Source organism: Molossus molossus, unplaced genomic scaffold, assembly GCF_014108415.1.
Source record: "Molossus molossus isolate mMolMol1 unplaced genomic scaffold, mMolMol1.p scaffold_m16_p_3, whole genome shotgun sequence".
Classification (NCBI taxonomy): Eukaryota; Metazoa; Chordata; class Mammalia; order Chiroptera; family Molossidae; genus Molossus; species Molossus molossus.
Window position 1 is genome coordinate 2,031,037 of NW_023425366.1, and position 25,819 is coordinate 2,056,855.

General features: G+C 42.1%; 2 protein-coding genes across 5 annotated transcripts in view; one reads left to right on the plus strand and one right to left on the minus strand.

Annotated features, from left to right (window-relative positions):
• Nucleotides 1-21,123, minus strand: part of MTREX (Mtr4 exosome RNA helicase) — a 65,546-nt gene extending 44,423 nt beyond the window's left edge. The window contains exons 1-11 of one of the 4 annotated variants that reach the window (XM_036279032.1): nucleotides 20,989-21,123; nucleotides 15,665-15,802; nucleotides 14,219-14,285; nucleotides 11,151-11,213; nucleotides 9,679-9,791; nucleotides 7,612-7,786; nucleotides 5,974-6,064; nucleotides 4,602-4,726; nucleotides 2,991-3,089; nucleotides 2,624-2,726; nucleotides 525-656 (exon numbers count right to left, since the gene is read on the minus strand). In XM_036279032.1, the coding sequence (XP_036134925.1) occupies nucleotides 525-656; nucleotides 2,624-2,726; nucleotides 2,991-3,089; nucleotides 4,602-4,726; nucleotides 5,974-6,064; nucleotides 7,612-7,786; nucleotides 9,679-9,791; nucleotides 11,151-11,213; nucleotides 14,219-14,285; nucleotides 15,665-15,802; nucleotides 20,989-21,116 (1,234 nt within the window). In that variant the 5' untranslated portion in view covers nucleotides 21,117-21,123. Of the gene's footprint in view, nucleotides 1-524; nucleotides 657-2,623; nucleotides 2,727-2,990; nucleotides 3,090-4,601; nucleotides 4,727-5,973; nucleotides 6,065-7,611; nucleotides 7,787-9,678; nucleotides 9,792-11,150; nucleotides 11,214-12,991; nucleotides 13,078-14,218; nucleotides 14,286-15,664; nucleotides 15,803-17,703; nucleotides 17,867-20,988 lie in introns of those variants that run through there. The other 3 variants (XM_036279034.1, XM_036279035.1, XM_036279033.1) reach the window with 3 other exon arrangements.
• Nucleotides 21,124-21,556: 433 nt separating this feature from the next.
• DHX29 (DExH-box helicase 29) overlaps nucleotides 21,557-25,819 on the plus strand; it is a 41,106-nt gene continuing 36,843 nt past the window's right edge. The window contains exon 1 of the mRNA XM_036279493.1: nucleotides 21,557-21,746. Within this exon, the coding sequence (XP_036135386.1) occupies nucleotides 21,572-21,746 (175 nt within the window). The 5' untranslated portion in view covers nucleotides 21,557-21,571. The remainder of the gene's footprint in view (nucleotides 21,747-25,819) is intronic.

The following is a 25,819-nucleotide window of genomic DNA, read 5'->3' on the forward strand; positions in this document are numbered from 1 at the left end:
TAAATAACAACTGGTAAGATGGCTAGGCTGTGCTACTGCCTAGCTGTGTGACTTCAAGTGAGTTACAGGTACAGTTAATGTATGAGTAATTTATTACTTTACTAGAAGTTCTCTTATTATATTAAAAATCAGGCCAGGTAAAGGGCAGCTCTCCCTGGTCTGAATTTCTAGAAGAATGAAGCACAGTCCTTTCCATAGAGAAGGAGGTCTGACAAAAAGAACGAGCCCTACGCAGTCAGACAGAGAACCACAAAACTGAGAGCTTTTGGCAGTGATTATAAGAAGGCAGGGTCCTAATGTTCCTCAGTAGGGGCCTTTGGATTATACAGAACCGTGTACTTATACCTTCCAATAAAGAAGATAGAAAAAAGGAAAGAAATGATAAACTGAGACCCGCTTTTAAAGCTTTTACAAATGTGATGACCACCTACTACTGCAACTACAGATCCTACCAATGTCTTACCAGGAATATATTTACATTCATTTCCACATAACATTAAAACTAAACTGAAATTGTATAGTACCTGTGTTGAAATCTAATTTGGTCATTTGAAGTGCATAGGCTTCACAATCTTTCTTACTAAAACTGAAAATAATTACAGGTTGAAAATTTCTTTCCATAATCATCTTCACAATCTTGAACACATTTGATGGTCCTGCAAAGAGTACATAAAACCAAACCCAAAAATTAATTCAAGATGGATCAGAAACCTAAATATACAGGCTAACACCATGACTGTTTAAAAACACATAGAAATAAATCTTCATGATTGGGGTATGTGAGGCATTCTTGGATATAATACCAAAAGTACAAGTAACAAAAGAAAGTAACAGATAAATTGGATTTCATCAAAATTAAATATTTTTGTACTTTAATAGACACCAACAATAAAGTGAAAAGACAGTCCTTACACACAGAATGGGAGGAAATATTTGAAAATCACATATCTGATATAAAGGTCTACTATCCAGAATATTTATAGACTTCTTAAAACTCAACAACAAAAACACAATGTAATTTTAAAGTGGGTAAAAAATATGAATAGATATTTCTCCAGTGAAGACATACAAATGGCCAATAATCACATGGAAACATACTCCACACCACTGGCTACAAAGGAAGTGTGTTGCCCTTCTATTGGGCATGCAAATGGTGCAGCCACTTGGAAAGATAATCTGGCAGTTACTCCAACAGGATAAATACAGAATTACCGTAAGACTCATTGATTCCATCCCTAGGCATACATTCTCTGAGGAAAGAGAACAAGCTCACACAAAATCGAACACAAATGTTTACAGCAGCATCATTTACAATACAAAAATGGAAACAGCCCTGGCCGGGTAGCTCAGTTTGTTACAGCGTCATCCCGATACGCCAAGGTTGTGGATTCAATCTCTGGTCAGGGCACATACAGGAAGCAACGAATAAATGCATAGATAAGTGGAACAAATGGATCTGTCTCTAAAAAAAAGGACAAAACAATTAAAAAAAAATTTAAGCCCAGCTGGTGTGGCTCAGTGGATTGAGCACCGTCCCATGGACTGAGAGATCCCTGTTCAATTCCCAGTCAGGGCTCATGCCCAGGCTGCAGGCTTGGTCCCCAGTGGGGATCATGTAGTAGGCAGTCAGTCAATGCTTCTCTCTCACATCCATGTTTCTCTCTCTGCCTTCCTCTCTCTCTAAAAAGTCAATGAAAACATATTAAAAAAAATTTTAAAGTGGAAACAACCCAAATATCCATCAATTTATGAATGGACAAGTAACAATGGGATGTTATTTGAACATAAATAGGAATGAAATACTGACACATGCTATAACATGGATGCACCTTGAAAACATACTAAGTGCAGAAAGCCAACTACAAAAGACCACACATATTATGATTCCACTTATATGAAATGTCCAGGAGAAAATATGATTACGAAAAGATGAGGGTGGGGAAAGAGGTTGGAAAAAATAAGAAATGACTGCTAATGGGTATGGGGTATCTTTTTAAGTTGATGGAAATGTTCTGGAACATTTTAGTTATATAACTTTGTAAATATACTGAAACCCACTGAACCAGACACTTAAAAGTGATGACAATTAGCCCAGCCGGTGTGGCTCAGTGGTTGAGCATTGGCCTATGCACCAAGAGGTTGCCATTCGATTTCCAGTCAGGGCACATGCCCAGGTAGTGGGTTTGATTCCCAGCAAGGGCAGAAGGCAGCCAATCAATGCTGATGTTTCTCATGGATGTTTCTATCCCTCTCCCCATTTCCCTTCCTCTCTAAGTCAATAAAAACATATATATTTTTTTAAAAAGTGATGATAATTATGGCATATGAACAATATCTAAAAAAAAAAAGAGACTGTTATGATGGTTGCATAATTCTGTGAATATACTAATAACCATTGAGTTGGATACTTTAATGGGTAAATTTTACATGTGTGAATTATATCTCAATAAGTGTTATATCAAAAAAAGAAATCAACCTTTATTCATTCAATTTTATCATATATTATCTAGATCTTTATATAGCTTCCTGAGAGGAAAAGTTAAATATTAAAACACACACACAAAATGTAATTTGAAAATACAATTTACATGTAAAATTCTCTGAAAACAAACTTCCAAGTTACCTTTTGTTCCTCCTTTCCGACCCTTCTGATCCCCTTTTGCCAAATCGCCCGCGTCTCGGAGAACTTGCATGGCAGTGTTGAAGTTATCTTCTCTGAAGTCACCCTGGAATCAGATATTTTTCTGTGCACCTTCATTAATAGTTAACCATAATGTAAACAGTCTTCACACCTCAAAGCAAAGCTTTTTAATTCATGCACAAGAGAAAAACAAGTCTTAAGTAAAATTTTTGAAAACACACACACAACCCCACCCCCACCCCACCAAACCAGCAACAGCTTTGGACTGTGAAACTATTTAAGGAAAAACATAGAAGTCTACAATTCTTCTGTAGAAGAATCAGATGCAAGAATGACAAGCACCCCTTACATTTTCATCAACCACGAGGTGCAGGCCGTCTCCCCCGGCGGGAAAAATGTAGTGCTGCAACGGGGTAGGCCGGTAATCAGTGTAGATTACATGGCAAGGCTGTAAAGAGAGAAAATGTAATTAAACATGTAATTCTTTCTTCAGTAATAACACTGTGTATCTGACCTACCTCAAAGGCCTCATGGAAATGAAATGTTTCAACTCAATATTTCAAATAGAAAAGAACTTTATAAAAATCACTTTAAAACCAGGCAAGAGACATCCGGCTGGTGTGGCTCAGTGGTTGAGCGTCGACCCTGCACCAAGAGGTTACCAGTTCGATTCCTGGTCAGGGCACATGCCCAGGTTGTGAGCCCGATCCCCAGTGGGGAGCATGCAGGAGGTGGCCAATTGATGTTCTCTCTCATGGATGTTTCTTTCTCTCTCCCTCTCCCTTCTTCTATCTCTTAAAAAAAAAAAAAAATCAGTAACGGGGAAAAAAAACCAGGCAAGAGGAAAATGTGGAAAAATTACGTCTAACAAATCATACAACCATCTGTTCAACTTTACCAAATTCCTACTCAGGGACAATTAAATGACTTCAGCGTCAGTGATGACCTTGGATCCATACCCTAGCCCTGTGCTGTCACAGTGTAAGATGTCTATTTCTAGAGAGAGGATATGGTGACACCGAGTGCTCCGTGAGGTATCGTGGGACTTTTCTACCTCACAGCCTTCAGACCCTTAGCAGAGCAGTAGGTTAGTCGAGCTCCTCCAGAACACTCAGTGGGTTTTTATCGTACAGAAGCAACGTGAGTACCGCCCTATCCGGTTTTGCTCAGTTGTTAGAGCATCGACCTGCAGTCCAGAGACCCGGGTTCGGTTCCCGCTAAGGGCACGTACCTCGGTTGCAGTTTGTCCCCTCCCTGGTTGGTTGTGGTCGTGCGGGTAGCAGCCACTCGATGGGTCCCTTTCACATCAATGTCTCTCTCTCTCTCTCTCCCTCCCACTCTATCTGAACAAAAAATGGAAAGGTGTCCTCGGGTGAGGATAAAAAACAAAAAAACAAAAACAGAAGCAAAATGAGTGCCAAAAATGAGAGCAAAGAGATCAAAACAGATACAAATGAGTTTGTGAGGACACTGCTGTAAAGGAAAAATAAGGGCAGGAAACGGAAACCAAGAGTGAGTTTATTACACAGAACACATGCTTGTTACAAGGGCCTACTCAAGTGGACTAGAGCAAGAAGGGATCAGCAGTCCGTGTTCACATGAGAAAAAGCATGCTCAGGACACGCCAGCTTTCTCCTAGCACCGAGATCTCAGGGAAATTCTGTCCTCGTGGCTCACTGTACAATAAATGCAGAACTTTCGGATCTGGAGGATCATCAGGATCAACTTGGGAGCTTCAAAAAGTTGAAGTTCCCAAGACCCTACTCCCAGAGATTTTGATATATCGAATTTGAGATGGGACTCAGAAATCCACACTTGTAAAAAGCTAAGTCAGTTCATTTTGAAAAGCCTGCTTGATTTGAGAAGCAGTTTCTTCATTTAGGCAGTATTAGAAACAAAGTATAGGACACAGTAAAGCCAACTTTTAACATTTTAAATATTGAGGATATCAAGAAAATACCTGCTTATGTAAATGGCAAATCCATTCAGCAAATTGTCGGGCATTTGGAATAGTAGCCGAAAGAAAGACATAGTGGACATTATCAGGAAGCAAAATAATAGTTTCTTCCCATACTACTCCACGCTCTGAAAAAAGCAAATACACCCTGCAATCAGTATCACTTTATTGACAAGTAATCTAAAGTTACCTTCTCTCAAGCTCAATGAGAGATGCAGACCACTTTACACAGGATACTTTTAGCCACAGACCCTTACTGAAAACTACTTAGTTTGTACCATGAATGTATGCAGTCGATAGCAGACTAAATCACTATATACACAATGTACTCTGGAGTAAGAGCCCGCTGAGGGCAGCTTCAGACTGAGCCTTTTTCAAACAGCCTAACAAGAGTCCCACAACAAAGAAAACATTATCTCCATCTCACGCTGAGAAGCAAAAGTAAATGGCTTATAGAAAGTTACAGCAACAAATTTCAAAGAAACACCATTACAATACCATAAAACATCTGTCATCCAAATTACCTTCATAATCTCTAGAAATAAAAGAAAGATATGCTGGACAGCAAAACTCTAAGTCAGTTTTTATTAAAATAAAAGAGCCAGTTTGAGTTTCCCCCTAAAATAAATCAACATAAGATTCATGTTTATAAAACCAAAACAACTTTGTTCATAAGTAGAGGTTAACTTAGTGCTTTAGTTTACATAACTTTTAGGCGTCTACATATTAAATATTTAGCTTTTCAGTGTTTGTTAACATAAGCCCTCACACAGTTCCATCCAAAATTCCAAGTATACTTCCTTTTCCAATGTAGTAGTGTAATTGTTCAAGTAAAGAAATATTTTATAATTGTTCCCTTTTTATCATTTTTATTTCATAATCCCCAATTTTTTAACATAAACATTCATTTTTTAGTTTTGTTTTTTTTAAACAAGTTAAATTTTCCAACTAGAAAAATTTCTTTAACATTATTTAGAGAGCTCTCTATTAAAAGCAAACTATTATTAATCCCATTTGTTTTTTTTTTTTGCATTTACTTACCTAGAAAAAGTTATTACTTAAAAAGTTATAGCTGAATGAGGTCCCATTGGAAATATTACACTATGTTGTCCAAAAATTTAGTTTACTAGGACTCTAGCCACATGAAATATCAAAGCAAATTTGTGGGGTTTTGTTTTGCTTAGATTTATCAGTTTACAATAGTGGACACAGACGAACAGCCAGATGAAGTGCATGGGGACAGGGCAGGAGTTTCACGGCTCTCCCCCACTCTCCACGTGTTCACCAACCCGAAGTTTTTCCAAAGCAAAATTCTTAATACCATTCTCAAGAGAAATACATGGCACACACATCCCAACACCACAGCAGAATATACCTGAATCTCTCATGTAATGAATTTCATCAAATATGACCCAAGCAACCTCTCGCATAACTTCAGAACCTCGATACAGCATACTTCTCAAAATCTAAAAAAAAAAAAAAAAAGATTTAGGAGAATTTTGATATAACCAAAGCTGTTCATTCTAAAAAGATATTTTGAAGATTATTTTTTAATGAAAACAAACTAATTTTAGGGGGTTACACACATTTTAAACCTTTTTCATAAATTATGTGAATTCCTTTTCTCATAAAACCAAAATAAATGACTTTTTAACATTTAGTACTCAGATACAATCCAGGAAGAGAATTATTACACCTCTCTCTTCGTATGTCCCAAATATGAAGCTACTTCCTTATATATACAACTTTTATCCCAAAATCTCCAGTTCCTAAGATATAAGAGTAACTTAAAATTATCTTCTGTCCAGCACACTAGATCTCATACTATTTATCCATTTTCTTCTGCCTCATTTCACAATATGAGTACTTTCTAATAAAAATTAGCCTGATTTTTTTTTTTTTTTTTTTTTTTGATATTTTGTTCAGGTAGAGTGGGAGGGAGAGAGAGGAACAGAGAGAGAGAGAGAAACATCGACGTGAAAGGGACACATCGAGTGGCTGCCACCCACACGACCCAACCAGGGCCGGGGACAAACCGCAACCAAGGTACGTGCCCTTAGCGGGAACCGAACCCGGGTCTCTCCGGACCGCAGACCGACGCTCTAACCGCTGAGCCAAACTGGCCAGGGCAAAAATTAGCCTGATTTTTGAGTTGAAAAATAAAATTGTCCACAAATGGCAGAAAGTTTTGAAAGTGGAAATGTGACATACTTTGGGTATCAAAATGAAAAGAGAGCAATATTTCTGGCTGACTCTGTAGACGAGAAGCTAATTTAAGTATGTATAAAGTACTCAGATAGCTAATTATGTCCAAAACATAAGATGCTGGATATATATGTAAAACTTAACTGTGATTATGGGAGAAGCTAAGCATAATTGGACATCTTTTTATTTATTTATTTTTAATTTTTTTTTCCTTTATTGATTTTAGAGAGAGAGGAAGTGAGAGGGAGGAACAGAGAGATAGAAACATCAATGAGAGAGAACATCGACTGGCTGCCTCCTGTATGCCCCCCACTGGGCATGTGTCCTGACCGGGAATCAAAGGGGTGACTTCTTGGTGCATGGGTCCACGCTCAACCACTGAGCCACACCGGCCAGACTCTTTCTAAAAGTCATTTACCTATTTGTGTCAACACTCAGATGCAGAAGAAAAAAAATCACATGGAAGGAAGATGTACTAATATATGAAACTATGTATTCAAATTCTTGAAACTATGCATACAAAAAACCACTGAAGTATTTTTGTCACTGTCAAGCCTTTAAAAACACCTGGTCAAGAAAAATTATAGCTATAGTATATGATGAGTAATAAATACTGATAATTTACAACTAAATTAATACAATTACTAGAAAAACTTCAGATAAAATCTATCCCTTTCAAGTAAACCTACTCAGAAAGTATTATATTTTATTTCTTTTACAGAGTATGCGATAAAACATTCCATGCTCTAACTTGGATACTTCAATTAAATTAAAAAGGAACAATTAGATGAGGCACCATATAAATTACCTCTGTGGTCATAACAAGACAAGATGCTGTAGGATTAATAGTAACATCTCCCGTCATCAGACCAACATCTTGAAACTCTTCATACATTTCGCGGTACTTCTGGTTGCTCAGAGCCTTGATTGGGCTGGTAAATATTACTCGCTGCTTTTCCCTCAAGGCCAATGCAATGGCATACCTAAACATGTGAGAACAAACAAGAATAAAGGATTTACAAAACCTCTTCTTCATATACATCTGAAGCTAAAATAATAATGTAAGTCAACTGTAATTGAAAATAAAAAATGATTTAAAAAATACCCCAAAAAGTATGAGTAAAAAAATTCTATTAATGTATAAATTATGTTTGAATTTTCCATAACTATTTATCTTAAATGGACTTTGCAGAACATTAGTATCTTATTCTATTCTACTTATAGTAATAAGTCTAAAATATAGTGATCTAAAAAAAACAAGAAAATTTTCATTTGACTCTGGTGTTGGAGTTACTATAACTTAATCGGCCACCCTATTTCTTGTAAGCAAAATACCTCTGGTCCTATAAATGAGCCTCCAGAAATTTGGAGCCTCTGCCTGTCAACTTACACACACACAGAGCAGGGACAATTAGAAAACACTGGAAAATGAAGTTTCTCCTTCTGAGTTTCACAAGTAAGTTAATCCATTTGTATTCTTTTCTCACATGTAAGAAGTATCAAATCAGGCCCTGACGGACAATTATTGTGGGTTCTAATTATGAAAAAGCTCTTCCACAGCTACCAATAGAGTGCAATACAGTTTTGTTTTTTAAACTCCACTGGATGTAAGTATTTAAATATAGACCATGAAATAAGAATGAAGCCAGCACTGTGGCAGATCCTCCTGTTCCAGTTCCTGCCCACAATAGACTGATGACCTATTTCGGGAAATAAAAATAATATTCATCTCAATCTTACCCCAAAATAGTGAAATAAACAATTAAAAAATTAAAAGTTGTTCAATCAAATATGAATTGCAAGAAAAAAGATTATAGATATGCTATAATATGTTATCTAAAATGCCCACTTTTCAAAAATATAAAGACATAAAAAGAAATAGGAAAGTGTGATCCATATGCAGGCAAAAAAGCAGTCATGAAAAACTGATTCTGAGGGGGCCCAGACATTGGACTAAGCAGATAAAGACCTCAGAGCAGCTATTAGAAGCATGACCCAAAAATGTAAGAAAACCATATTCCAAGCTTTACTCCTCTAACTTCTCCTTGAAAAGAGAAAAACTGTGACTTATACCTAAGCCAAGGTCTGGAAGGAACCAGAAAAACTTTTTGCAAAGGAAAAATATTCCAGAACTCATGAAACATGTCCATCATGCCAAGGTAAAGGGAATGATGGACAGGGTGATTAATGCCATTTTTATCTGTTTCTTCCTCTATGGTTTTCTCCACTCTTTACGTGATCACTGTTAAAGTATGCTTAATTCAGCTGCCCCGCAGGAAAGTTGCAATTTTTCCATAGTGAAGAAATAAAATATGTCATAAATTATCACAAATTAACCCACATACCCAAACTGATGTTTGAAAAGTGTGCCAAGACTTGGGGGGTGGGGTCTTTCAACAAAGACTGCTTACAGTCTTTCAACAAATGGTGCTGAGACAACTGGATATCCACATGCAAAACAATGAAATTGGAAAAATTAACTCAAAATGGATCAAAGACCTAATACAAAGACTCTTAAAATACAGAGACACACTTCAGATGTAAGGACACAGACTGAAAGGGAAGGGGTGGGAAAAGATATTCCACTCAAATGAAAAAAAAAAGGAAAGAAAGAAAGAGAGAGAGAGGGAGGGAGGGAGAGGGAGAGGAAAGGAAAGGAAGGAAGGAAGCTGGGTAGCTAGGTAGCTATACTTAGACAAAAGAGACTGTAAACAAAGACTGTTAGGAGACTCTAAGAGCATTACATAATGATAAAAGGCTCACCCCACAAGAGCTAACACTTGTAAAATGTTTATGTAACCAACAATGGGGCACCTAAATATATACAGCAGATATTAACAGACCTAAAATGTTACTTTGAGAGAAAGCTACTCACTCAGCGCAAACAGTTTTTCCTGCTGACGTATGTGCAGACACTAAAACAGACTGATTATTATCAACACACTGAATGGCTTCTCTTTGGAAAGCATCAAGAATGAACGGGTATTCCTATAAAAATATAAAGAGATTAACATCCACACGAAAATTCTAGCCACATCAGACAGAGCACACTTAAAATCAAAAAGACATTATCCTCAGAAGCATTCTGGAAGATTTCTTTATGATTCTATTTAGGAAATACTACCTACTAGAGGAAATTAGAAAGAGTAAAAAAATCTTTAGCACAGAAGTTATTTCTTTTAATTATTATCATGTTATACTAATTATAATACAATAATCATTGTTTTTATCAAGAACATGTTTTGTGGTAGGCACTTTGCAACATACTTTCCATATATTATTATTGATCTTCACAACAACCCCTAAACAGGTATTGTTTTCTTTCACAATGGAAACTGAGGCTCTGGACAGTGAAGTCCCTCATTAAGCTCTCTCAATGGAGGCAGAGTGATAGATCCATCAGACTTAGGAGTTCAGGCTTACTCCAAAATACTGCCTTTAGAGAAAATGACATGGAAAATGTGTACCAAGCCCTGGCTGGTGTGACTTAGTGGTTGGAGCATCAGCTCACAAACCAATGGGTCGCAGGTTTGATTTCCAGACAAGGGCATGTACCTAGGTTGCAGGTTCAATCCCTGGCCCTGGTCTGGGTGCATGTGGGGGGCAACCAATCAATGTCCCCATCTCACATCGATGCCCTGCCCCCCTTCCTGCCACTCTCTCTAAAAATCAATAGAAAAAAATATTCTCAGATGAGAATTAACAACAAAAAACATTTAAGGTCTATCATTAAAGTTAGGTTTTATTAGAAGCTTATTAAACTTCTGCTCTGGCCAGTTTGGCTCAGCGGTTAAAGGGCTAGTCCTTGGACTAAAGGGTCTCGGGTTCAATTCCTGGTCAAGGGTATGTATATGGGTTGCAGGTTAGATTCCCTGGCCCCAGTTGGGGTTGTGCAGGAGGCAACCAATCAAAGTGTCTCTCTCACATCAATGTCTCTCTCTCTCTCTCTCCCTCCCACTTTCCATTCTATCTAAAAATCAATGGGAAAATATCCTCAGGTGAGGATTAACCACAAATAAAAACAAGAAGTTTATTAAACTTCTAAAACCATATGTAAAATTTATTGTACACATGCATTTCTTTCCTAGAGAAAGATTGGTAACTTTCATTAGAGTCTTTAAAAAGGCTGAGAATCATTAATTTTAAAAAATCTCATCACATGATGTTTGGTTTTCAGCATATTTATTTGCCGATTCAGTTCTCACTATATTTAATTTCAGGTAGCTTCTTCTTGGTATATATACACCGGGAAGGATAAAAGTGTCATCAGAATTTGTCTTTACGATTTTTTTTTAGGAAAAAGAGTCTCACAAAATACTTTAAAAAATGTATTCCCAGAGTACAGACCTTTGCAGCTCTCCCAACTCGAGGTTTAAGTGGTGAATAATCTTCATCTGCAGGAAGTGCAACCTGATGTAAAAAACAAAAAAAAAATCAATCACAACCATTTAAGAATTGATGCATTCAGCACTCTAGTCAATGGTGTTTTGAAAAATAAAAGGGATGCCGTGCTTAACAGTCCTAGACACAGGGAAACTAAGTCAATGCCTTTAAGAACAAGTCCAATTGCTAAAGCCACAACACTTGAAAAACCTCTGCCAGGGTTTAATCTAATAATAGTGTAATTAGAAGCTTCTAAGTCTACACAGTTTCTTCAGGTCTAGAACCTGTTTCCCACATCGAATGTACTGCCTGACATTGATGTCTGTTCAGAAGAGCTGAATGGACACAAGAAGGGATGTCACTATATGAAAGGAAACTATGTGGAATAAAGTGAAGCTCCCTATTTCCTGGAACAGGAAATTAATTTTCCTCCAGTGAAGATTAAGATCTGGAGAGCAGTACCACAATTATATCCAAATTCCTGAGATTTAAACCAGTTAGTGCAGACAATCCAATGGGGGTGGGGGTTGGGGCAGAGTAAGGTACACACAGAAATTACACATAATTTCTAAGACCAAATTTTCAATAACAAGTATAAGATGAGATTAGTTGTCTTGGAAATATTGAGAGGTTGTTGCTAAATTCGCAATTCCATTACAATTAAGGTGACACTGGTAGTGTCTCATTAAAAAATAACTAAATCTTGACTATAATCAAGGAAAGTGAAATAAATTATAAAACCTAATGAATGATACCCAGTGTAATGTACGTGTTAGAATTAATGTGATTAATGTGTTCTAAATGGAATCTATAAGAGACAAAAGTTAGAATCTAGCTGTTACTGAGCACACATTAGGAAAGAGTTACTTCTGAGTTGTTTTTTGTAGTGAGTGACACTTCTGAGGGACAGGAAACGCTTTCATCAGTCTTTCCTTTAAAACTATATGTTCCCCATTACTGCGATTCCAGTGGTCTGATGATGAGAAGACGACTTAGCCATTAAATTAAGCACATGACATTCTTGTGTGTGCCTCCATCCATCTCTTACGATACGATGAAAGTGAGTCTATCCTAGAGAGCACAACCCTTGGTGCACCAACAAAACCAAATTTCTGGATTTGAAAATCTTAAGACTAGACTCTAAATCATGGTCTGACCAACCTGTAGGACCATATCTGGTTAGTTGTTAGACCTCCCTTGCATCTCTTCTCATACTAAGACATGAACAAAGAACATGAGCACAAAGCAGTTAAGATTTTAGCATCTATGAGATTTAACAGCAGCAACAACAAATTGTTTCCATGTGCCGAGAACTGACGACTTTCATGCGTGTTCTCTGAAAACAGTCTGGGTGACACTAGCATAGGACAAACGGGAGAGGAAACCTGCAGAAAACCAGAAAGATCAGGAGCCAGACAGACTGAGCAGTTAGTTACAGTAAGAAATGGAGAAGGGATGTCCTAATAGGTTAAAAGATGAATGAGTGGAAGGTCAGGGAGTCCAGCAGAGATTTTCCAAGCAGAGCACTCAATAGCAGCTCTGGAAAGGAAGGAATCATTCTCTTTTGTTTATCTTTTTAGACCCAATGAATAATAAAATGTACCTGACACTCAAAAGTACTAAATGAATGACTACAATGAAGAAGAACCACCTAGTAGCTGGAAAGCAACCTGGAACAAAGGAGCTTCTGAATGTTCACATGCTGACAGCAAGGAGCCGGTAGAGAGCAGGAGACCAGAAAGAGCCGGGAAGTGGGAGGAGGAAGTCTGTGCAGAGCAAGCTCCTTAGCCTGGAAGAAACAGCACCTTGTCCTCCGAGTGGATGGGGCAGACACAGACGGGCGTGGTGAAGGCTGTAATCAGAGGACACCCTATGTGATATCTTCAAGCCTCTAGATGAAGTAAAAGATAGAATGAGCTTTTGAACTTTTTCTAGGTTTGTAAGACCAGAGCATTGAACAGGGTCTAATGTAAATGTTGAATGAATGATCAAATGGGTATTACACCTTCAAAACTAAGTGATATTCCAAAGGAAAATAAGGGACTTTCAGTAGAAAACCAGGTATTTTTAAAAATAAGGTGCTAAATCTTCATCAAAAGCCATTTCTGTTCATTTGGAATTACCATCAGTTAGCAGACTCTGAGTAAGATTTCCCAATTACCTGCTGTGGAGGAAAGACTATCCCACCAAGGTGACCGCTGCCTAAGGGCTGCTAGACCTGCCAGCCAAATCGCTGGTTCCTGCTGGTCCCCAGAACAGGCCCTTGCCCCACCCCTGAGAAAGAAGGGAAGTGTTTCTTCTCTCCTCTGGGGCAACTCAGGCCGCAGTGCCTCATCCATCCTCTCCTGTCCTAGATGACCTGTCACACTGTCCTGAGGACATCCACACTCTCTCGCTGCGCCCCGACACACTAAGTTCCGTGAATAAACTCACAATGGAATGCTGGAGCCGACAGTCCTTTCTTGTTCTCTCGGCCCCGAGAAATTTTACTTAACACGTATAATGATAACTTAAAAGACTGGATTGTAAAGATAGAAGGTTTAATTGAAAGAAATAGTGTTCCAATTCCCTGTAACCTTAGATTTATGAACTCTCCCTTCTAAAGGGCTACCAGACAAGCGACAGATGCCGTCAGAGCAAGACCTGAGGGCCTGCGACCTGCCAAGTGGCCTGCTCCTGGACTTCAGGAGAACGGAATGAGCACACTGACACCCACTCTGTCTGGGTGCCTTTCCCAGTTTCCTATGTAGTCTCACAGCTACCCCATGAGGTAAACTCCACTATTCGATTGTATGAATTAAAAAACCAATGACAAAGACATTGAGAAATTTATCAAAGACTATAGTTAGAAAACGTGCTGCACCAGGATCGGAACTCAGGCTGGGACACAAAGCTCAGCTCCTCCACTAGACTATGTCCACTACACAAAACTCCTTACTGTTTCCAAAGCCCTCAAGGCCAAATAGCTTGCTGACCACTACAGGCAACATCCCATTCATCAAACCAACTTACTGGACACTGTTTGCACTTACCTCGTGTGTACACCCTTCAACAGTTTCAACTGACTGAACTTTCACTCTGGGCATCAAGTCTGCCAAACTTAAAAAAAAAAAAAAAAAAAAAGCTGAAGTTACATTAGAATAAATTATCTTTCTATAATTAGATAGTAAGCCTCCCATTTGCACTCTTAAGGAAAATGACACTGCCTAATTACCAGTATTCCAAATTGGAAAAAGTTTAGCTATTCAGAATATTCAAAAATTTTCTCATTATTCAAATATATGCTGAGAATTCAAAACAATCAGTTAACATCTTTCATTACAAATACAGATCAGTCTCCAAGTGGACTATACAAAGAACTGTCTTAGTTCCAATAGATACTTTGAATAAAAATACCTCAACAAAGCACTGTCACTACTTCAGACATAAAGCTGGCTGTAAAACCCATTACGTGACAGAAAGGACAAAATGAACCAGTCTAACACAGATGCTGCTGTAATTTATAGAAGTGGTCCCTGTTCTCATCAAAACCTGTTATCCTCACGTAGGTTCTATAAACTCTCAAAAGACATGATTGTGGATAAATGGAAGAAAAATAGACATATCTCTGTGCTAGATTCATTACTCTCTTATTGACTGCACTTTTGATTTTTACTTTAAATCAATAATCATGCTTTGGATAAAACCCGAGGGTTACTACAATAAGCAACAATGATTTTAAATTGCCAATATTATTTTTCAACCTCTTCCACTAGCTTGAGCAAACAGTGTACCTTAAATACTTCGGTGACACATCTGCCACCATGTATAGTAGCTACTTTTGCTAACTACATTAATGCCAATGGTTTAAAAACAATCAGAGTACATTCCTCGCAGCAGTGCCAAGCCTGACCATGGCCTACAAACAGGGAGATGCAAGGCCATGAAAGATCACCACAAGAGAACAGGTGAATTACTAAGAAACTGGCATCAACTTCTAGAAAGTCCAGCTTTCAGACTCAGAGAAACAGCAGCTACTGCAGCCGCAGATAGCCAGGGTCTCCCCCATGGAGGGCAGTCTCGACTCATAGCCACTCTCCTGTCACATGCAACAGTGAGAACTGAACTCCTCCTTATGCCCCTGCTCATTTACTCCTTCCATTGGGTCAGTTTTAGTCTTTCTTTTTATTCCACTCTTCTTGGGACATTAATGAATAAAGGAAATGACGTCATTTCATCTTTTTTTTAAAAAAAGACCAGGCTTCAACATTCTTTCTCAAAATTGGATTCTAAGTTATTAAAAGATCTTTTCTATCCTATCTTCCATCTCCTCAAACTTAGATATTTTCTATTTATATACTTTTATAACTATATAAAGAATGTCTTCATTTCTCTAACTCAGCATGTACTTTCATAGAGTAACATAGAAGCAATTTTCAAAACATCATGCAACTACCCAATTTATAAGTTACTAACAGTTATGACAATGGAAATACTACCTTAAGTCTTCAGTTATTGACTCTTCTACCCTGGGCTTCTTTCCAAAAATGGGTTCATCTGTGCCCTCGAAATCCGCATCTCTCTTGGTTTTTCCAACGCTAGCTGACTCGGACTGTAAGTTACCATCAGAACGTTTCCTGGGAAGTCAATGGTTAAAATTAATTCTGCAGTATCAGTTCTCCTGTTAAGAGTGACTCCATCAAATATTAATCTAAATATAATACACACCATCAACAGAAAAACTCACATAGATAGATGTTACAAACCAGAACTGGCTAAGGCTCAGAATTAATAAAAAATGAAAACTACTCCTTTTGGATTTTCTCTTTATTTGGAATTCTGTTTTTAAAATATTTTGAAACTCACATTAACATAACTATTAACATAATGCTCTCAAAATTTGTAAATTAAAAGTGTTAGACATGTACATGAGCACCTTCAATAAACACTTAATACTTTCTCTAATGGCATATTACTATTTGGGAGAATATGTGTGTGTGTGGTTGGATTCACTAGTTAAAAGTAGTGACAATAAATGGTGCTTGGCAGACTGCACATCCACAGTCAATCTGACCCCTACCCTTATTATATACAAAAATCAATTCCATGTGGACTTTGATCCAATTGTGAAAGGCAAAAACAACAAAGCCTCTAGAAGATAAAATGAAAACATGATCTTCATGTTTTATTAATCAGGACATGAAATTACTAACCACAGAATCTGATAAATCGAACTGTATTAAGACTGATAATTTCTGTTCATCGCAAATAGCCTTCAGAGTAAAGGGGCAAGACACAAAATGGGACAAGATATCTGAGCCACAAAGAACTGAAAAAAGATGTATCTCACAGATTGGGGGTGGCACTGCAAATTTTAAAAAGACATCCCCCCAGGTTGCAGTTTGTCCCCGGCCACGGTTGGTCGTGCGGGTGGCAGCCACTCGATGTGTCCCTTTCACGTCTATGTCTGTCTGTCTGTCCCTCCATCCCTCCCTCCCTCCCTCCCACTCTATCTGAACAAAAAATGGAAAAATGTCTTCGGGTGAGGATAAAAAAAAAAAAGACCCCCCCAAAGCAAGAGATACAACAAGCACTTTACAAAAGGATATATAAATGGCCCCATCAGCTTTTGAAAAGGAGCTGAGAATCCTTACTTACCAGGAAAATGTAAATTAAAGTAGACTTAGTATATTAGATCAGTAGCTCTCAAATTTTTGGTCTCAGAATCCTCTTTCCCAATCTTAAAAATTATTGAGGATTCCAAAGAGTAATGTTTACATAGTTTGTATTGATTAATGATTACCGTATTAAATAGTAAAATGAAAAAAAAGTCAATATCTACTTATCAATTCATTTAACAATGGCAATAACATAACCATTACATGTTAACATAACTCTTAATAAAAAAAGAAATGCCCCCCATTTTTCATGAGAAGAGTGCCACTGTTCACGTTTGCAAATCTCTTATGTCTGGCTCAGTAGAAGGCAGCCAGACTCTCACGGCTTCTGTATTCAATTCATTATGATAGTTTTGAGTTGGAGTTTTTGAAGAAAAATCCAGCCTCACGCCTGGAATCAGCCATATCTCTAAGAATCTCTAGTTCCTTATAGTGAGAAATGTCACTTAGTGCTTAGGGCAACAATTTTCAACCTGTGTGCCCCTAGAATGTTTAAAACATGCAGTACCTATTTAGTCAAGGGCACTGACCTCTTTTCTCTTAGACTGTTAAATAAAAAAATGACGCCCTGGCCGGTTTCACTCGGTGGTTAGAGCGTCGGCCTGCAGTCCGGAGAGACCCGGGTTCGGTTCCCACTAAGGGCATGTACCTTGGTTGCAGTTTATCCCCAGCCCTGGTTGGGTCGTGTGGGTGGCAACCACTTGATGTGTCGCTTTCACGTCAATGTTTCTCTCTCTCTCTCTCTCCCTCTATCTGAACAAAATATCGGAAAAAAAATGTCCTCGGGTGAGGATAAAAAAAAAAAATGACAACACCCAACACAATAGCCATCAGTGAGAATGAATCAACATTATACCTACTTTTTTGGTCAGATCAGCAAAAATATATATTTTTTGTTGTGCCACAGAATTTCAGTAATTAGTTTTTGTGTCATGAGATGAAAAGTTTGAAAATCACTGGCTTACGGTGATCACTGCTAATGAATTTCATTGCTTTTAGGCCTTCACAGTAGAAATAAGTAGGGGATCTGCTTTAAAAAAAATAGAATACATACTGACATTTCCAATACAATAAATATTAGAGGGTTTTTAACTTCTTTGATTTTTGTAATTATATCTTTCCTTTTTTGCTGGAAGTCTTCATTCCTAATGATAATTACACAATTAAACTTTATCTTACATATACTAATAATAGTTTTAAAATAACAGTAGCAATATTGAGATTAAGAATAGGTAAGATATGGAGCCCTGGCCAGTTAGTCTCAGTGGTTAGAGTTTCAGCCCTCAGACCAAAGGGTCTTGGGTTCGGTTCCCAGTCAAGGGCACATACTTGGGTTGCAGGTTCAACCCCCAGCCCCAGTCAGGGTTGTTTGGGAGTCAACCAGTTGATGTGTCTATCTCACACCAATCTCTCCACCCCCTCCACCTCCTTCCCTCCCTCCCACTCTATCTAAAAATCAATGAAAAAATATCCACAGGTGACAATTAAAAACAAAAAGAATAAGATATTTAGTATAGTCTGTGGTTCTTTCTGCACTTAGGATACATCACACTAAGAGTGAAAATACTACATGGTATTTCATTTTGATACCTGTTGTGTTCATTTGTTTCCATTTATTTTCCTTTTGTTTTTTAAATTCTCACCTAAGGATATTTTTCCATTTATCTTCAGATAGAGTGGGAGGGAGGGAGGGGAGAGGAAGAGAAGGAGAGAGAGAGGGAGAGAGAGAGAAACATCGATGTGAGAGAGACATTGAATGGCTGCCTTTTGCATGACTCCAACCAGGGCTGGGGACTAAACTGCAACCAAGGTATGTGCCCTTGACCGACTCTGGTCCACAAGCCGATGCTGTAACCACTGAGCCAAACTGGCAAGAGCTTATTTTCCATCTTTAAGGACTACTCAAACTTATAAAAAATTATGTAAAACATTATTTTATGGGTCCCAAATCACAAGTTTAAAACCATATATTCTTGTCCAGCTGGTGTAGCTCAACGGCTGAGCATCGACCCATGCACCAAGAGGTCGCTGGTTCGATTCCCGGTCAGGGCACATGCCCAGGTTGTGGGCCCAATCCCCAGTGGGGGGCATGCAGGAGGCGGCCAATCGATGTTCCTATCTCTCACCCCCTCTCCCTTCCTCTCTAAAATCAATAAAGAAAACAAATTTTTTTTAAAAAACTGAGGTATTTTACATTTTTTTAAAGTCTTCAAGGCCCCTGTGTACTTGACACTCACAGTACATCTCAGTTCTGACCAACTACATCTTAAGTGCCCAGGAGCTACTGCTGGGCAGTGCCTACTCTATCAGGCAGCGAAGCTCTGCACAGGACAGTTTACAGTAATTCTTGTAATTCTTGAAGGCAGAGAAGCTGGTTAGATGACAACACGTGGGAAACTGCAGGATAAAAACCTGGTTTCTCCTTCACCCGCCTCTTCTCCGTAGCAATGGCATGTGGAGAAATGAGAGAGGAGATGTAGAATAAAAGACTTAACAACCAAAACAGGGTATGGACTTTGGATCCTGATTCAAATAAACCAACCAAAAAAACCCCACCTTTGAGGTAATGGGAAATTTCACTCTAGATTCAAAGACATTAAGGAATTACTGAAATTTTGTCAGGTGTAATAATATGAGTAGCATTTTATTTACAAAAAGGGGGGGTGAGAATGACTTGATGCTGCTGAAGCTGATCTATGGGTAGATGAAGTTTTCCATACTATTATCTTTCTGGACAATTCTCATAAAGTTAAAAAAAAAAATCCTCATTTGGGCTAGAGAATTAAATATATACTTTCCTCTAAAATTCCACTATTTCCCTCCTGTTTTACACAAATCAGATGAAAATCATGCTATACATATTGATTATATATAATTATGGTAGGTAGAATCAAATTGGATTTTTTTCCTAAAAGCACCTGCAAGTGGAGGCCTATCTAGAAATGATGGTAGTAAACAAATTCCCCTAAGTCACTGATGTTCTATATTTTCCTACATATCTCCCTTCTCTAATGTTCATACATGTGAATTAGGTCATTTTTATATCCTACAATTTTTCACTTTGCAAGGTTGGGGAAACAACTGCAAACCGAATGAACTTTAATTTACACTAGTAATTCTGAAACAAAGTTTCTACTAAAGTGGGAAATTATCTACCTACAGTATTGTCTCCTTAATATCAGAGTTGTCCATTCAACCTACAGCAACTATTAATTATTCTACTGTCCTTTCTCACGTTCCCTGGAAAGTTCCCCCCAACTCTCCCAACCCCTCTAACTCAGTAAGAGAGGGAGACTGTTTTCCTACTTTGCCTCACTTTTACTTCCGTGACACCTGACACTACTGGCTGTCCCCCCCCACCCCCCACCCCCCACCCCTGCGTGCAGTGTCACCACGTGCCCCCACCTCACTCCAACGACCTCCAAACACAGGCCCCCAAACGCTGATGAAAACTGCCCAGAGGCCCTCTTTGCCTAACGCACGTGTTCTCTTCCCGGTTCCGCTATAAACAAGTCTGTCCACTTTCTGCTGGTTCTGCGCGTCGGTCCATACACGTGATTGGGACCAGCAACTCCGAAAACACTTTCTTAATAAACTCAACGACGGGCAACTTTTGAAACTTTGCAGCATTCGGCGCTTTACACACATTCTGTCGTGCAAGCGTCACCGTGACCCCGGCGGTGGGCACTGTCACCTCCTCCTGCGAGCCTGGGACATGGGCTCTCTCCGTCTCCCGCGGGCCTTCTCCCCTCCCCCGCCCCCTCCGAGTCCGCCCACGGCGGGTTTTCCCGGCTTCTCAACCCTGTCCTCCACTGGCCCCGCGCCCCGGGTGCCAGCGACGCCCCGCCAGGCGCGGTTCCGGGCTGCGCAGCCCGAGACCCGGCCTCACCTGTCCGCAGGCCCCGCCCCGCCCCCCACGGCGCTGACAGGTAGCGGCGGCCGCGCGGGCCCCGCCCCGCGCCTGCGCACACCGCAGACGCCGAGGCCCCGCTCGCTAGCCGCACTCTCCTCGCTCTTCAACACTGTTCGCGAACCCCCCTTCTCGACGCCACTGAGCAGACACCCCACTTTCTCGGGCTCTTTCAAAGACCCCTGTTGGCTCCTCTCAGCACTAAGTAAACACACCCGCTGGCCATCCGCCTTACCCAGCCTTCTCCGCGGACCCCGGGGGCGCCTTCCATTTGCCCTTCTCCTTGTCCTTCCTGGCTGCGGGCGCGGCGGCGGCGTCCTCCTCGAACACGCTGAAGAGCTCGTCCCCGAAGGCGTCCGCCATCTTGCGGCCTGCGGGCCCGGCTCCCGCCCACCGCCCACCCACGAGGCTGCGCGCCGCGCCGGCAACGGTGGCCCGGGGGAGACACCAGGCGTCGAGCCGCACAGCCCCCGCAGGACTTCGCTGACTGCTTTTCTCCCCCGATTTTCCTGCCTTTCCGACCTTCCGGACCTTTTCTTCCGTTCGGACCACAAGAGGGGTCACGGCTGGGGGCTGCGGCGGGCGCGCGAAAGCCAGGCACGCAGCCGGCGCGGGGGCGGGCGGGGAGGGGGCGGGGCGGCGGCGAGGAGGCGGGGCTTCGCCAGCCGGGCCAATCGGAGGCGGCGACCGTCCGGGCCCGAGAAGCCCGGATCGAGGACGCCGGCTGGCGGCGCGCGGCCCGGGCCATGTGAAGAATCCGGGGGCTGCACCGAGGGCGCGGGGCCTGGGCTGGAGCCGTCTTCCGCCGGGGCTGCAGCATGGGCGGCAAGAACAAGAAGCACAAGGCGCCGGGCGCCGCGGCCGTGCGGGCCGCCGTGTCTGCCTCCAGAGCCAAGGCCGCCGAGGCCGGAGCCGCCGCCGAGGCCCAGGCCAAGAAGCCTGTGGCCAGGCCGCCCGCCGCCTCCGGCCCCCGGGAGCCCCGCGTCAGGCCAGGTACGAGCGGCCGGCGGGCGCGGGCGCGGGCGCGCGCTCCCGCCCCGAGGGAGGGCGCCTGCGCAGACCCTAGTCGCAGCCTTGTCAGCCCCGGGCCCCCGGCCGCGTTAGATCGGCCCGAGCCGTTCGGGCCCCCGCGCCCCGTCTGCCCCCACTTTCCCCTCCGAGCACAAAGTAGAAATTGCGTCAGTCAGCGCCCCGAGTAGCTCCTGGACCCACGTGCTTCCGCCACCTGCGCTGCCAGCCCTTCAGCCACGCTGCAGCGGGGACGTGCGGGGACAGCGCGGCCCGGGACCTGCACGCCCTGCAGCCCTCCGGGCCGGGCCCCCCGGGACGCGGGCCCCGCACTGCGCTCACTGCGCGCGCGCTGTGGGGCGCGGACTTCCAGACGGAAGCCCGTAGCCCCGGCCGCCGTGGGCGCCGGCGTCAGTCCTGGAGCCGGCACTCGCTGTTCGCCCTGCTTAGCTTGTGTGCTTGCAGTTCTGGCCGAAATATCGTGCCAGACACGTGGTGCGAGCACCTCCTGCGCCTCTGCCCGACGTTAGGGACGGGCCGGCCGAACGGCCTCGGCCTCCACCTCCACCTCCCTCGGCCGGTCTGCTGCGGGCGGGTCTCCGCCGAGTAATCACGAGACCCCGCTGCGCAGGGAAGAAGAGCTAAGGGACCGGGTTTCACAGGATAGTCTCCTTATGGGGGGAGGGGGGCCTGGGTGGTCCCTTGGAGAGGGCAGTCCAGGGGAGATCGGGAGGGTGGGGATCTTCCTGGCCAGGACCTGGAGTCGGGAGGGGCGGAGGCCTGGAGGTGAGCAGGGAGCGTTGCCCAGAAGGGGAGAAGGAAGTAGGCAGGTGCACATCTTCGCTGGGAGGTGGGTAGTAACTCTTGGCCCTGCGACTTACTGGAGCGTCTTACCCACAGACTTCTTATTCCTGTGGTCACACACGCGTAGGATTTGCCCTGGACTGTTCTGTGGCACTCCCATTCTGTGAATCGACCTCCTCTTCATTTCTGACTCTGTCCTTTGCAGATGTTCCTCTGAATTCTTTGAACTCTCTAACAGCCATTTGTCTATTCTTGGGCTTCCTAGCCCCAAAATGGGACCCTTCCGAGTGTCAGCCCACGGCAGTACAGTTCCCTCTCGACCTCCCTTCTGGGAGGGTTCATCTACTTCCATTGCGTCTCTCTTTTCCTTTGTGGATGACTCCTCAGTCAACATGTCCAATCCTGGTCTCTATTCCAAGGCTCGACTCAGGTGGCCATTTCTACGTGGACTGTTTGGCCCTATTCTGCAGACATCTCAAATTTAACAAACTAGCGTCTCTTCTGACTTCCATATTTCGCTTCTTCCATATTCCTCTTTGTGTGATGTTGTTAGTTAATTTAGTTAATTTTGAGGCCCTCCTTTCTTCTCACATCCAGTCTTCTGCCGAGCTCTGTGTGCTGCTTCGCTGGTTTATCTTCCATGTATACCCTTCACTTGTCCTCTGTGTTCGTCACGTCGGTCTAGCACTCGAGGACTCCCGGAGTCCTGGCGCAGCCTTCTCGTGGATCCTCCTAGCTCTGCTCTTTTTCCTCCCGGAACAAGCAAGGATCAGGTTGATCTCTGACAAGCATCGCTGTGACCATGGCACTTCCCGCTTTTCTGCAGCACAGCAGCCTCACTGATGTTGTGACAAAGTCCAAACCGTTCAGCTGGCTCCCAGGCCCCCCTTTCCAGCAATTCCACTAATTCCTGTATTCGGCTATAGCAAATCTGGCATCTACTCTAAGTGCAGCTGTTGGCTTTCTGCTTCCTCATGCTTATTCTTGACATTTTCTCTAAATGGAATACCTGATACTATCGACCAAAATCCTGTAATAGCCATCCCAGATTTCAGCTCCTTTCTGAATTCTTCCCGTGTCCACAGCTCATGTGTCACTGTTGTTTGAATCCTTTTTGCAATTTAGATCTTGCCTATGGTATGTGAGGAAATATACATTTTATCTCTTCTACAGAATTTTAGGAGGTAGGAACTGTTGTATGAAATATATTAACGCCCCTCAGTGTCTGCTCCTGTGCTGTGCACGCAGTCAGTCAAGCAATTCATTGGATAAGGGAAAAGGAAAGATTTCAGAGGAATTTTTAAGGCCAAGAAATCAAGAGAGAGAAAATGAGAGATGAGCTAAATCTGTAGGGAATTTTTTAAAACAATAACATATATACAGCATAAATAACATGTTGCTACACAGATTGTCACATGATTTTTTTTTTTTTAATTATTTTTGCTTTGTGCCCTGGCCGGTTTTGCTCAGTGGTTAGAGCGTCAGCCTGCGGTCCAGAGAGACCCGGGTTCGGTTCCTGCTAAGGGCATGTACCTTGGTTGCAGTTTGTCCCTGGTCTTGGTTGGGTCGTGCAGGTGGCAACCACTCAATGTGTCCCTTTCACATCAATGTATCTCTCTCTCTCTCTTTCTCTCTCTCCTTCCCACTCCATCTGAATAAAAAATGGAAAAATGTCCTCGGGGTGAGGATAAAAAATATATATATATATATTTTTTGCTTTGTGTTTCTCTTTGTTTTGTTTTGTTTTTTATCCTCATTCGAGGACATTTTTGCATTTATCTTCAGATAGAGCGGGAGGGAGAGAGAGAGAGAAACATCCATCAAAGTGAGAGAAGCATCCAGTGGTCACCACCTACACAACGTCAGCTGGGCAAACCGCAACCGAGGTACGCGCCCTTAGCGGGAACCGAACCCAGGCCTCTCTGGTCTGCAGGATGATGCTCTAACCGCTGAGCCAAACCAGCCAGGGCTGGGGTATTTTTTTGTAACATATAATAGGACTACTTTCGAGATAAAAGTAGAAAAGCACACCAAAAAAGTTATCTCTGAACCGTATAGTTCCTAATGTAAATGCAGTTGTTCTCCACTTCCCTCGCTGTCTTTGCAAACAAACATTCTGAAGCACCGCATGTAGCCTGCTCTCAAAATCGTCCTCTCCAAAGGCAGAAAGTCACCGGTGCCACAGCGTGCCTCTTGGCACAATTCTGGGTGTTCTGCCACTCCTTTTTGTTTTCCTGTCATTTTATTTGTTCATCAAATAATGTTTGAAGAGCTGCTCCGTGTCAGGCAAGAGTTGAGGCAGTGGGGACACCCCAGGAACAAAGCAGACCGAGATCCCCGCTTTCGTGGAGCTTACGTGTTGTTGGGGAAGGGGGCGGGGGGGTCTTACAGCATTAGGCTTGTGTTTGTGAAAATCCTTAAGCCTAACTGAGACTTGAAATCTTCAGAGGGAAATAAGACTGGGGAGCTGATATCAAGAGTAAACTAATAAGAGCCATTGTCAATATTTATAGGGTCACCAAAATAAAACAGAAAAAGTACTACGAAGCTCAGAAAACAGTGACTTGGTAAAGAATAAATTGGGTGGTGGGGTCTGTTTTGGTCTAGGACAGGGATGGCTTCCCTGAGGAGACCTTTAAACAGATGATTTAAAGCCACCAGCTTTTGGAAGATAGGTGTTTGCAGCTGAGGGGACAAGGGCAAAGGCCCTAAGTGGGGCACATTGCAGGAAGGCAAGAAAAAAGTCCTGGTGAAGTGACAGGGCACTGGTGTCAGTATTAAATGGGACCGTAGCTGGTTTACATTGTCAGAGGACTAGACATGCGGTTCTGGAAGGGTGGACTTCTCACAGACCCTGACTGCTCAGAAAAACCAGGTCACCTTCATGTATTCCAGATACCCTGCACCTCTCCTTCACAGTTTGTTTGGACAATTAATTACTCCTGCAGACTTCGAGCTGCATGAGGACAAGGATTGGTCCTATTTGTCCCCGCCGGGTCCCTTTGCAGATCAGTACTGTTGGTTAGAAGGGAGCCAGAGGGCCTGCGTGCACCTGTCAGCAGCACTGTGACTCGAGTGTGGTGATGTGGTCACTGCAGTCACGGGGGGCTGTGCAGTACAGCACAACACAGAAGGAATATCTTCTGAAAGAGATCGATTCTGGCTAATGCTTCTTTAATCAGCCGCGTCATCTTGAGGAAATCACTTTCTGTGCTTCAACTTTTGTGTGTGTGTGTGTATTTTTTTAATCGTCA